Genomic DNA, 12,983 nt, shown 5'->3' with positions numbered 1-12,983 from the left:
CACCATAATCATTTGGAAAATAGGTTCCTTGAGAATAAGTATATTAAGTTATATCAAGATTCCTTGCCTTTAATGTTATTTTGTCAGAACGTGACACTACGATCCCATAATACCATGTCGGAACATGACACTCCGATACAATAAGACTGAGTCAGAACGTGACACTCTGATCCAATTATCTCATTATTTTATTTCAGCAAGCCTTTTTTATTGAAGGAGTCATTTTAATATAGAGAGTTCAAGATAAGAAATTCAACACTCTCATAATGTTAGGCCAACCACAAACCACACAATCAAATACATAGGAGATTTTACAATATCACTAAGTACATATCAATCGCTATTTAAAGTTTATCTATCAAGTAGAAATAAGTCATAACCAACCTCCACCGAAGAACCGAAGTAAATAAGCTACTTCTCCATTACTTTTCATTTTGTCAATGACACTGAATCTTCCTAAAGTATAATGTATACGGTATTTGTAACTAGACCCACTCAATTGTATATCAAGTTTCAACCTTGATTTCAGTTAATATGTCAAATCAAATATATCTTAAATTTAAGCCTAAGCTTAAGTCTCAATTTCTTTAATATTATAGATGTAATAGAACACAAATGATGTTTAATTACCCATCTCAATATATCGTAATTCCATTCATAATATGATATACAAATTTATAATATAATTAAAAATAAATTCCACTAGTTATGAACCAGCGACAACCAACACCTTAATTGATCATTAATCCAAAGTCAATTCATTAACTAAGCAATCATTATTCTTCATAATTAGCCACAAATTCTTATCTTTTCCAAGTCCAAGAACGTTAGCAACATTTACCATTTACAATTTAATTCACCACTCCATTCTCTTCATTCCATTTATAAACTTACTCAATGTAATAATAATAATTATATAATTTCTACATGCATGACACGCCAACTCCACCAATGGCCTTAACGACATCCATACAATATCACATTTATTAGACTAATAATAATTTGCCTTAATTATCAAACCAAAATCTACGTTGCCAACAACAACTTTTTCATTCAACCTATTTTCAACAAAACACACTAAATTTAATAATACTATCCATCAACTAAAATTAAGTAACATTATTATATTATTACTAAGAAACACCAATAATTATGTCTATATATTCTTTCTGTAATTACTTAATAATTTCTATTCTTCTTTTCAATCACCAAACTAAATTCTTTTCAAAATTTCAAGGCACTTTAGAGGGTATTAAATCCACTCAAATTACACACACCAATATTAACAATTTGCCTTATTAAATAATTATTTACATATGCATACAAGTATTAAAATATGATAAAAGTCTCCAAACCTTAAGTAGTCCGTCAAACTTGTCGGCAGTGCCAAGAATCGAGAGAAGGAGGCACATGATATTTGTCCTCTAATAACTAATTATTAAACAATTTTTATTTAATTATTTATCTATGGGTATAAATTATGGATAAATAAAATATTATATCTTATTAATTTTAGTATTATCTTCTTTAACCATCAATTAAATTAATTATTAAAACTACCCCATTAATTTTATAATTGTAGTTACGAATAGTCCAAATTATCTATTTAGAATCTATAAAAAGTATATTATGACATAAAAAGATCTAGTACCCCAAAACAATCAAATGAGTCGTTACATTAGATACCAATTTACCCAACATTCGTCCTCGAATGATCAAAAGAAGGGCGCGAGAAAGAGTACTTGAATCGCTAAAAAGATGTGGATATCAATTATGCATATAAGTCTCACTCTCCCAAGTGGACTCTTCAACTGGCCGATTCTTCTACTTAACCTTTATAAAAGCAATCTCTTTTGATCTCACTTTGCGGACCTCCCTATCTAGAATAGCAACAGGATATTCCTCATAAAACAAATTCTCATCAAGAAGAACTGAATCCCAACGAATAATGTAGTTTCCATCACCATGGTATTTTTTAAGCATGGACTCATAAAATACGGGGTGCACTCCTTACAACCCTAGAGGCAATGCCAATTCATAGGCCACCTCTCGCACGCGCTTCAGAACTTCAAATGGACCAATATACCTCGGACTAAGCTTACCTCGTTTACCAAACAGCATCACACCTTTAATGGCTGAAACCTTCAACAAGACTTGTTCATGCTCCACAAAATCCAAGTCCCTAACCTTTCGATTTGCATATTCCTTCTGCCTAGTCTGAGCTGCTAAATGCTTTTATTGAATAAAGTTAACTTTCTCTAATGATTCCCTTAGAAGAATAGTACCCCAATTTCTAATGTCAAATGCATCTAACCAACCAACGGGAGACCTACATTTCCTCCCATACAGTTCCTCAAATTGGGCCATATCAATACTCGAGTGATAGCTATTGTTGTACGAAAACTCTGCTAATGGTAAGAATTTATCCCAACGACCACCAAAATCTATCACACACGTACGGAGCATATCCTCCAACACTTTAATTGTTCACTCAAACTGACCATCGGTCTTAGGGTGAAACGGAGTACCAAGATCTAGTGTAGTACCTAATTCAGTATTTAATGTCCTCCAGAACTTAGAAGTAAATTCCGTAACTCTATGTGATATGATGGAAACTTGAACTCCATGCAATCTAATAATCTCAGAGACATATAGTTTGGCTAACTTCTCTGCATTGTAAGTCATCTTAACCGGAGTGAAGCGAGCAGACTTAGTTAACCTGTCAACAATTACCCAAATACAATAAAACTTACCCAATCTCTTCGGAATACTAACTATGAAATCCATTGCATTTCTTTCCCACTTCCATTCAGGAATGGGCATTCTTTGAATTGTACCTCCTGGCCTCTGATACTTCACCTGCTGACAATTCGGGCATTGGGCAACAAAATCGACAACGTCACGTTTTATTCTACTCCACCAATAATTTTGCCTTAAATCACGATACATCTTGGTTGCGCCAGGATGTATAGAATATCTCAAACTACGAGCCTCTACAAGAATAGTGTGAGTTAATTCATTAAAACGGGGCCCACATACACTTCCCTTAATTCTCAAGGCGCTTTACTCGTCAATTATTGCCTCTTTAGCCTCTCCTTGCAATACCATATCTCGAATTTGGCTTAGCTTCTCATCAGCAAAATGCTTTCCCTTAATCTTGTCAAGAAAGTAATATCTTGCCTCCACAGAGGCCAAAAATTCTCCTTTCTCTAGTACTTCCAGCCGCATAAAGTCATTAGCCAGAGTCTGAACCTCTCTAGCCAATGGGTGTCTAGAAACCTGTAAGTGGGGTAAACTACCCATGCTTCCTGCTTTTCTTCTTAAGGCATCTGCCACAACATTAGCTTTTCCATCCACCTTCTATGACTCTATTAAAATCCTTCTGAGTAAATAAATATTGTAGACTACGATGATATGTGTAAACTTCACACATGACCCCATATAAGTAATGCCTCCACTGCTTCAATGCAAATACAACTGCAACCAACTTTAAATAATGGGTCGGATAGTTACCTTCATGCACTTTCAATTTCCTCAAAGCATAACCATTCACATTTCTCTCTTGCATTAGCACTGCACACAAACCATAATAAGATGCATCACAACAAACAATAAAATTCTTACCTTTTCCTTGCAAGGCAAGAATCGCTGCAGTAGTCAACAATGTCTTGAGTTTCAAGAATCTTTCTTCACATTCTTCCGACCATACAAATGGAACATTCTGCTTAGTCAATTTGGTCAGCTGGGAAGCAATAGACGAGAATCCCTTAATGAATCGACCATATTAGCTAGCTAAACCAACAAAGCTCCTTACCTCTGAATCATTGGTAGGTCTTACCCAACTCTTCACTACTTCAATCTTAGAAGCATCCACCATCACTCCATCCTTAGAAATCATGTGCGCCAAGAAGGACACTGAATCGAGCGAAAACTAATACTTAGAGAATTTGGCATAAAGCCTTTTCTCCCTTAACAACTCCAATACAATTCTCAAATGCTCATCATGTTCTTTCCTGCTCTTTGGGTATATCAGTATATCATCAATAAATACAATAAAAAAGAGGTCCATATATGGCTTAAAAAGTCCATTCATTAGGCTCATGAAAGAAGTAGGGGCATTCGTAATCCCAAAAGGCATTACTAAGAATTCATAATGCCCATGCCTGGTTCTAAAAGCAGTCTTTGGCACATCTGTTGCTTGTATTTTCAACTGATGATAACCGAATCTCAAATCAATTTTAGAGAAGACACAAGCACCTTGTAATTGATCGAACAAATCATCAATGCGAGGAATGTGATACTTGTTCTTAATAGTTACCATATTTAACTGCCTGTAGTCTATGCACATCCGAAAACTTCCATCTTTCTTCTTCACAAATAAAAGAGGAGCACCCCAAGGAGATGCACTCGGTCTAATAAAACCTTTACCTAACAACTCTTGAAGTTGGTCCTTTAACTCCCTTAACTCAGCTGGATCCACTCTATAAGGGGGAATGTAAATGGGGCGAGTACCCAGCTTCGGATCAATACAAAAATCAATATCCCTATCCGGTGGCATACCAGGAAGCTCTGCAGGAAAAAAATCCAGAAACTCACGGACTATCGAAACAGACTCAATCGATGGTACTTTGGAAGTATCATCCCTCAAATGTGCCAAGAAATCTAAACAACCGTTACTCACCATTCTCTTAGCACGAAGAAAAGATATAATATGAACTGGAGTGGAAATATAGTCACCCTCCCACACTAACGGAGCAGTCCCAGAATTTGCCAATGTCTAATTTTACCATTACAATCTAGGATTGCAAAATTTGGAGAAAATCAAGTCATACCCAGAATTACATAAAAACTAACCATATCAAGAATAATAACATCTACATAAGTATTGCTCCCCACAAAAGTCACAAGGCATGACTTATACACCTTTTCAACTATCACTGACTCACCCACAGGAGTAGAGACACCAATAGGCATGTCAAAAAAATCACAATATAAATCTAGACCAGTACCATGTGAGGAAGATATATATGAAAATGTGGATCCAGGATCAAACAATACAGAAGCCATACAATCATAGACCAAAAGAGTACCTGTGATAACATCATCAGATGTTTCCGCTTCATACCTCCCGGGGAAACAATAACAATGGGCCCTATCACCTGTCTGTCCATTGCCCGTACCAAGCTTTGCTGCAGTAGGTCCAAGTTGCCCGCCACTCCGAGTGAATGGGTGACCACCATTATCTTGGCCACCACGTCCCCCATAATGGTGGCCTCTACCATGACCACCTCTACCTCTAACTACTAGGGATCTGTAACTCTGTTTTGGACAATATTTCCTAATATATCAAGCCTCTCCACATCCATAAAAAGTCCAGGATTCATGTATAGGTCTCTGTGAAAATGATGAAATGTGGAGATAACCTCCAAACTCAGAAAAAGGCTAACTGGTATGTGATAGACCCCCTTGTTACAGCCTGCAATGAAGGCTGAATAGGAAGGGCTGGATAACCTCTTGAACTCTGCACTATTGAGTAAGAAGCAGATAACTCACCTCCCTTACGAAACTTCATAAATGTTGATGTTGTTGTGAATTCGTCTAAATTCACCCCCTTTACCTCTATCAAAAAATTAACCACTTCCTTCAAGGATTTTGCTGCAGCAGCCACCTCTAAAGATGGAATTCGCAAATCTAACCTCAATCCTTTCACAAAGCGGCGAATCCTCTCTTTTGGACCGAAGCAAAGATGAGTGGCATACCTGGATAGTGCATGAAATTTGGCCTCATATGCAGCAACAGACATCCTTCCTTGCTGTAGGCTCAGGAACTCATCTCTTCTCTTATCTCTCAAAGTCTGGGGTATATATTTCTCCATAAATAAGCTAGATAATAATGCCGAAGTCATAGGTGGTGCCCTTGCTGGTTGACTCTCAACATATGATCGCCATAACATTTTGGCATCCCCTTAAAACTGGAAGGTCACAAAATCAACACCGAATCGTTCTACTATGTCCATTTTATATAGCAGCTCATAACAAATAACCAAAAAATCATAGGTATCTTCCGATTCAGCACCCTTGAAGACTGAAGGTTTCAATTTTAAGAACTTCATGAAAAGTTTAGGCTGATCACCTGTCTTTATAGACCGTGTAGTCAATCAAGGAAATGTTCCTACATCCAATGATGCATCCATGCGGGGAGCCACAACAGCTGCATGTTGTACTCCATGATCCTAAGGTGCTGGTGCAGAAAACATTGGAGGTGTCTAGCCCTGATAAGATAACTCGCTAAGATAAGTAAGAACCTTACTAATCATCTCTGGGGTAGGCTGGGGTGGTACTTCCTTATCCTGAACCTGCTCATTTTCCCCTTCTTCACCCTCTAACACTACCTCATCAGTCGGTGGAGAAGTCACTACTCTATTCCTAGCTTGACCAGGTGTTAGTTCTCTGCCTCTAGTGGGCGTCCTCTTGCAACCTCTACCACGGCCTCTTGCCTCTACTACTTTTTGAGTTACTGCCCCAATGGTTGGCTCAGACGCACCCTGTCTTGCCGGTGTTGGTGTTGTCACAATTGTTTCTTTAGTTCTAACCATCTGTGAAATAGAGTGAGAATGTCATATACCAATTTGTATCACCTAGATACCAATTGGAACCAAGTAATAGCAGGAAAGAAGAATGGAGTTTTGCTAAAGTCCTATAACCTCTCGAAGAGAAGTAAAGGCATCCCTATACCGTTCCTCAAGACTCTACTAGACTTGTACTAGTGTGATGAGACAAACGAACCTAACGCTTTGATACCATATTTTCCACGACCCAAAACAAGTCGTGAGTGGAACCCACACTTAACCTCCTAGGTGAGCTAGCCAACAAACCTAAACCCCAACATTTACCAATAGATCAACTATGAATAATAAAAATAATGCGGAAGATCCAAAACTTATTGATGTAACCAATTAAATTAGCTTCACATCCAGGCAAGAAAAAGTCTATGGAAAGATGCTGTATATGTCGAAGTTTAACACTTATTATCCCTAAAATATAGAAGCCATCATTCAAGAACAACTATCCTCAAATTATAAAGTCTATGAATATTTAAGAAATCAAAATAAGAAAAAAGATGGTCCATGTCAAAAATTCAAAGACATCAAGACGTGAATGAGAGAATCAAGCAAGAGCTTGAAATAATAGCTCAGTCTGAATTCTGATGTGATGGAGAATGGCTACAAGTGAGGGCGAGTCGAAGTCGATGGTACACTTGCTGCACTCCACAAAATAACAGAGAAGAAAATACAAGTAGGGGTGAGTACAAAGAAGACGTACTGAGTAGGTATCATCGGTCAACTCAAAATAGAAATCAATATATAATGAATAATAATATACAATAAAATACAATACTTACAAGGTGGCAAGAAACAAACACATGAACCATTGACAACAACAACACCATACTAGGTACACCATCAATCACAACATGAAGCACACCTGTGAGGACTCATGCCTCCGCACCATACTCATTTGGAAAATAGGTTCCTTGAGATTAAGTATATTAAGTTACTTCAACATTTCTTGCCTTTAATGTTGTTGTGTCAGAACATGACACTCCAATCCCATAATACCGTGTTGGAACATGACACTCCTATCCCATAATACGGTATCGAAACGTGACACTCCGATCCAATTATCTCATTATTTTATTTAAGCAAGCCTTCTCAATTGAAGGCGTCATTTTAATAAAGAGGGTTCAAGATTAGAAATTCAACACTCTCATAATTTTAGGCCAACCACAAACAACACAATCAAAACATACAACCACACAATCAAGTACATACGAGGCTTTACTATATCACTCAATACATATCTACCGCTATTTAGAGTTTATCTATCAAGTAGAAAAAACCATAACCTACCTCCACCGAAGAACAAAAGTGAACAAGCTACTTCTCCACTACTTTTCCTTTCTTCAATGACTCTGAATCTTCCCAATCTATAAAGTATACAATATTTGTAAGTAGACCCACTGAATTGTATATCAAATCTCAACCTTGATTTCAATTAATAGGTCAAATCAAATATATCTTAAATTAAGCCTAAGCTTAAGTCTCAATTTCATTAATATGATAAATTAATAGAACACACATGATGATTAATTACCCATCTCAATATATCGTAATTCCATTCATAAAATGATATACAGATTTATAATATTATAAAAAATAAATTCCACTTGTTATGGACAAGCAACAACTAACACCTTAATTGATCATTAATCAAAAGTCAATTCATTAACTAACCAATTATTATTCTTCACTAATTAGCCACCAATTCTTATCTTTTCCAAGTATAAGAACGTTAACAACATTTACCATTTGCAATTTAACTCACCACTCCATTCTCTTCTTTCCATTCACAAACTGACTCAATGTAATAATAATTATTATATAATCTCTACATGCATGACACTCTAACTCCACCAATGTCCTTAACGATAGCCATACAATATAACATTTAATAGAATAATAATAAGTTGCCTTAATTATCAATCCAACATCTACGTTGCAAAGAAAAACTTTTTCATTCAACCTATTTTCAACCAAACACACTAAGTATAATAATATTATCCATCAACTAAAAATTAATAACATTATTATATTATGAGTAAGAAACACCAACAATTATGTCAATATATTCTTTCTATAATTACTTAATAATTTCTATTCTTCTTTTCAATCATCAACCTAAATTCTTCTAAAAAATTTCAAGGCACTTTACTGGGTATTAAATCCACTAACGTTACACACCAATATTAAAAATTTGCCATATCAAATCAATATTTAAATATGCATACAAGTATGAAAATATGATAAAAATCTCTATACCTGAAGTAGTCCGTCAAACTTCTAGGCAGTGCCAAGAATCGAGAGAAGAAAGCACATGATATTTGTCCTCTAGTAACTAAATAATAAAACCCTTCTTTTTTTTATTTAATTATATATATATGGGTATAAATTATGGATTAATAAAATATTATATTCTATTGATTTTAGTATTATCTTGTTTAACCATCAATCAAATTAATTATTAAAAGTACCCCATTAATTATATAATTATAGTTACGAAAAGTCCAAATTATAAATTTAGAATCTAGAAAAAGTATATTATGAAATAAAAAGGTCTAGTACCCCAAAACAATCAAATGAGTCGTTACAATGAGCCTAAAACTCAAATTGACAATATTACTAAGCCAGGCAATAATGAAGGTCAGGGCACTGCTAGAAATTATCAGCTACATTTTACAAAATTGTAGCAATAATTCTAAACTTAATAAAATATCTGAGCCGGCTCCTTATACTGTTGTGCAATCACATGCTGCAATATTAAGATATAACCAAGCTAAGAATGAAATCCCTGTAGTTTTGAATTATCCTATACATACAACTAGGCAAGGATTCACGGCTGTGCTTCTTGAGGAGGATCATTACTATGTGAAGTTGGCTAAGGTGTGTAAGTACAAACTGGTGGTCAAATTTACTTATCCAATGCCTAAAATGGAGTTAGTTAGGAAAAGTTTCACACTTCAATCTCAACTAAGATGGAGTGTGAAAATCGCACACTTCAATGCCAGGCATGATTTCATTCACGTTGACAATGAGTTTGATTACCATGCAAGCTTGTTGAATAATGTTTCTTAGACTAAAGACACTCGTGTAACAAGATTCTCTAATAATATTAAAGGGGATATTAACATCAATAACACTTCTATAACTTCCAATTATTCTACAGTCAAACCTCCTAAAGGAAAAACATGATAGTAATGAAGAACACTGTGCCTCAGATCGTAATGATGTACAAGACATCCCCCTAGTCGATTCTCAACCAAATAGGGCAAGAACAATGGGGGAAGGAATCAACTTCTAAGATGGGGAGAAGACGAGGGCACAACAGGCTGCTAACTTTAATATTAGGAGGCCTCAAACAACAGCCTCATCAAATGAAGCACAACCTTCAAATTTTTCATTTGGTATTATTGGGAGCTCATCGCATCTAACTCCTAATTTGTATGCAGGTTATTTAAAAGACACGACAAACATTAGTAAAAAAGGTGAGGAACCTGGCAATGGACAGCTACAAAACCAACAAGAGTCAATTCAACAATTTGAGCAAGTAGGCATCGAAATGTAGAATGGGAAGAATGGACAACACAATGTTAAAGGATACAACCGCGATACTGAACAGGTTCGAGGAGGAGAAGGAAGGCAAAAACAACATCCTAAGAACAACTACTTTCAGGCTAGAGCTAATCCATCAAATCCAACAAACAATGCACATACAAACTACTAAATCTAGTTCCCCAAGATATCCAATAACTACACAAGGTATGAGCCTAATTTTCAGACTGACAAAATTACTAAGCAAGGCAATAATGATGGTCAAGGCACTACTAGAAATAATCAGCTACAAAGTAAAAATTCTAGCAACAATTCTAAGCTTGATAAAAGGATTCCCGCTTGTGCTTCTTGAGGAGGATGATTGCTATGTGAAGTTGGGTGAGGTGCTTAAGTACACACTGGTGGGCAAATGTACTATTACAATGCCTAAAATGTGGTTAGTTTGGAAAAGTTTCATACTCCAAACATAACTCACAGGGAGTGTGAAAATCACACACTTCAATGCTAGGCATGTTTACATTGACCTTGACAATGAATTTTTATTACAAAATTGTTTGGACAAAGCTTAAGAATGAACAATGAAGGCCAAGTGATGAGGATACAAACATGGACTCCTGATTTCCCCCCTGAACAAGAGACTCCCATTATCCCAATTTTTGTGGATATCCCTGGTTTTCCTTTGCATTGCTATACCAAAGTGTTGTTAACAAATTTTCTTAGTTCAATTGGAAAGGTGTTATTCTTACACTCAGCATCCTCTCAAAGAACTACAGCAAGAACACTTAGAGTCAAACTTCAAGTGGATCTTACCAAAACTAGACCTTCCTATGTTTGATTGTTTTCTAAAACTGTAACCCCAATAAAAGACGGTGGTTGAAAGTTTAATATGAGGGAATCCCAAACTACTGCATGTACTGCAAGCATTTGGGGCTTATGGAATAGGAATGTACAATTAAGAGGAGGGATGAAGAAATTAGGAAAAAGAAGGAATGGGAAACTGAAAGCAAATCCAAGGAAGATCAGGAACAGAGGGTTCAGTTCAAGATTCAAGGACATGGCACAAGTAACTTTGAGTTCAATGCAAGAACTTAGAATCAAGAAAACACAAGTCAAAAGGAAGAACTCAAGCACGCTGCTATACACAATGAATCAATGAATCAACAAGAGGAACAATGCCATACACAAAAAAAGAGGCAACAAAAAAATCAAGATCAAACAACCTCCAAGGAAAATTGAAGATCTGTCTCACTTTCTAAACAAAGAAGCCGTAGCAGCCACCAACAGGAGCAGGAAACAACAAGTGCAACTAAATTTTAGACTCAAAATATTTTTGCTTACCTTGATATGCAGGAACAGCAGGAGGTAAATCAAACAGGACAAGGAAAATACAGACAAGCAACAGAGCAGGCAGCCCAACAAAATAATGGGACTGCTAAGGGCCCAACAGTAAGGAACAACCTCAGCATTCATAACTTAGAAAACCAACAAGCTACTGCAGCCAACAAGTACAAGAGAACAAGTATTGAGTCAATGCTCCCAAGTCCCAAAACTGCCAATATTATTAGCATTGATGCTGGTTATACTGATGAAGTTTCTGGAGGTATGGATGGGGGGTGTAAGGATATAGCCACTAATTTGCAGGATGGGGCAACTAAAGGGGGAATTTCCGTCATGTTATGCATGAGGGATTGTATTTTGACCCTAGTACAGACGATAGAGCCTTCAATAGTACTAATAACATACAACAACAAGGGAAATAACAAAAAATTCAGCAGCAGGTGCAGAACAGAGACACCAACAAACAGATTGCCAAGGAAAATAAAGAGAAACAACAATCTGGAAAAGGAATGATAAATATCAAGGGAAACAAAGTAATACACATACTCCTGACAGCACAGTGAAGAGTAAGAATAAGCCTAGCAAAAAAAAAGAGATGCTGCAAAAAGGAGACAGAACAAGCAACAAGACATGGACATTGAACAGGAACAGGAAAGAAGGGAAGAATTATGTAACAAATTTATCATGGTGGATGATAACCATGGGTTGGATATTCTTCCCATACAAGATCAGTATATGACTCCTCCAACAGCAGATCCTCCATCTAAGAGACAACAAAAGTGTAAATTTAATACAGTGTGTACATGGGATGAATATGTTGTGGATAATTCTAAAGATGAACTTGATGGGGATAATCAATCTCTAGAAGAGCCTGATGATGATGATGAGACTAGTAAGGTCCTTATTAAGGATTTTAGTCCTCATAATGATCAGACCCTAGAGAATGAAACCCAACAAGTAACTTTAAGTCAGGGGCTATCTCCAAGGGGTTTTAAACATGACAAATTCCACTTCAAAAAAGAAGATGTTAATAATGTCACTGCTAGCAGACCTAATAATAGTCTCTTTTCCTTTAGATTTTCCCAATGATTAGTACAATCATATGTAATGTGAGAGGAATCAACACTCAAGGAGTGTTAGAGAGACTCAAGATGCTCAAGAAGCTCTACAATTTATCTTATTACCATTTTGGAACCTTTCAAAGATAGTGTTCATGTTCAAAGATTTAAAGTTCAGTTAAACATGTAAATGCTACTACTAATTGTAATGGTAAGATTTGGGTTTCCTGGAGCAATGATATTGATTGTAATATTCTTGATGAAGCTGAACACCAAATATACCAAAACCCAAATATGAAACAGTAAAGCATAGATTTAAAAAAAATCCTAAACTCCAAAACCTTAAGCCTAAAATAAACCAAAACTCTAACCCTAACACTATCTCTAACCTTAACCATAACCATAACCCTATTCTTAAC

The 12,983-nt window shown here is 36.0% G+C and overlaps 1 protein-coding gene across 1 annotated transcript; it reads right to left on the bottom strand.

Moving 5' to 3' along the window:
• Positions 1-3,063: 3,063 nt before the first annotated feature.
• Positions 3,064-5,953, bottom strand: LOC138347448 (uncharacterized). Its single transcript, XM_069295743.1, has 7 exons — positions 5,448-5,953; positions 4,947-5,338; positions 4,258-4,569; positions 3,839-3,915; positions 3,625-3,742; positions 3,514-3,573; positions 3,064-3,329 (listed from the first exon to the last, which is right to left on the bottom strand). The coding sequence occupies exons 1-7, from the start codon at positions 5,951-5,953 to the stop codon at positions 3,064-3,066; spliced, it is 1,731 nt and encodes a 576-aa protein (XP_069151844.1).
• Positions 5,954-12,983: the final 7,030 nt, after the last annotated feature.

This window comes from Solanum lycopersicum, chromosome 3 (genome assembly GCF_036512215.1).
Source record: "Solanum lycopersicum chromosome 3, SLM_r2.1".
Taxonomy (NCBI): Eukaryota; Viridiplantae; Streptophyta; class Magnoliopsida; order Solanales; family Solanaceae; genus Solanum; species Solanum lycopersicum.
This window is presented reverse-complemented; position numbering and strand designations above follow the sequence as displayed.

Bases quoted from the DNA above. Each gene is read 5' to 3' on its own strand.
- LOC138347448 (XM_069295743.1), bottom strand. From the start codon at position 5,953: ATGTTATGGCGATCATATGTTGAGAGTCAACCAGCAAGGGCACCACCT. The intron at 3,916-4,257 runs GTGCTTGTGTCT...CGCTCGATTCAG, and splicing joins TTTGTTCGATCAATTACAAG to TGTCCTTCTTGGCGCACATG. The intron at 3,743-3,838 runs GTAAGACCTACC...ATTGCTTCCCAG, and splicing joins TTGAAGTAGTGAAGAGTTGG to CTGACCAAATTGACTAAGCA.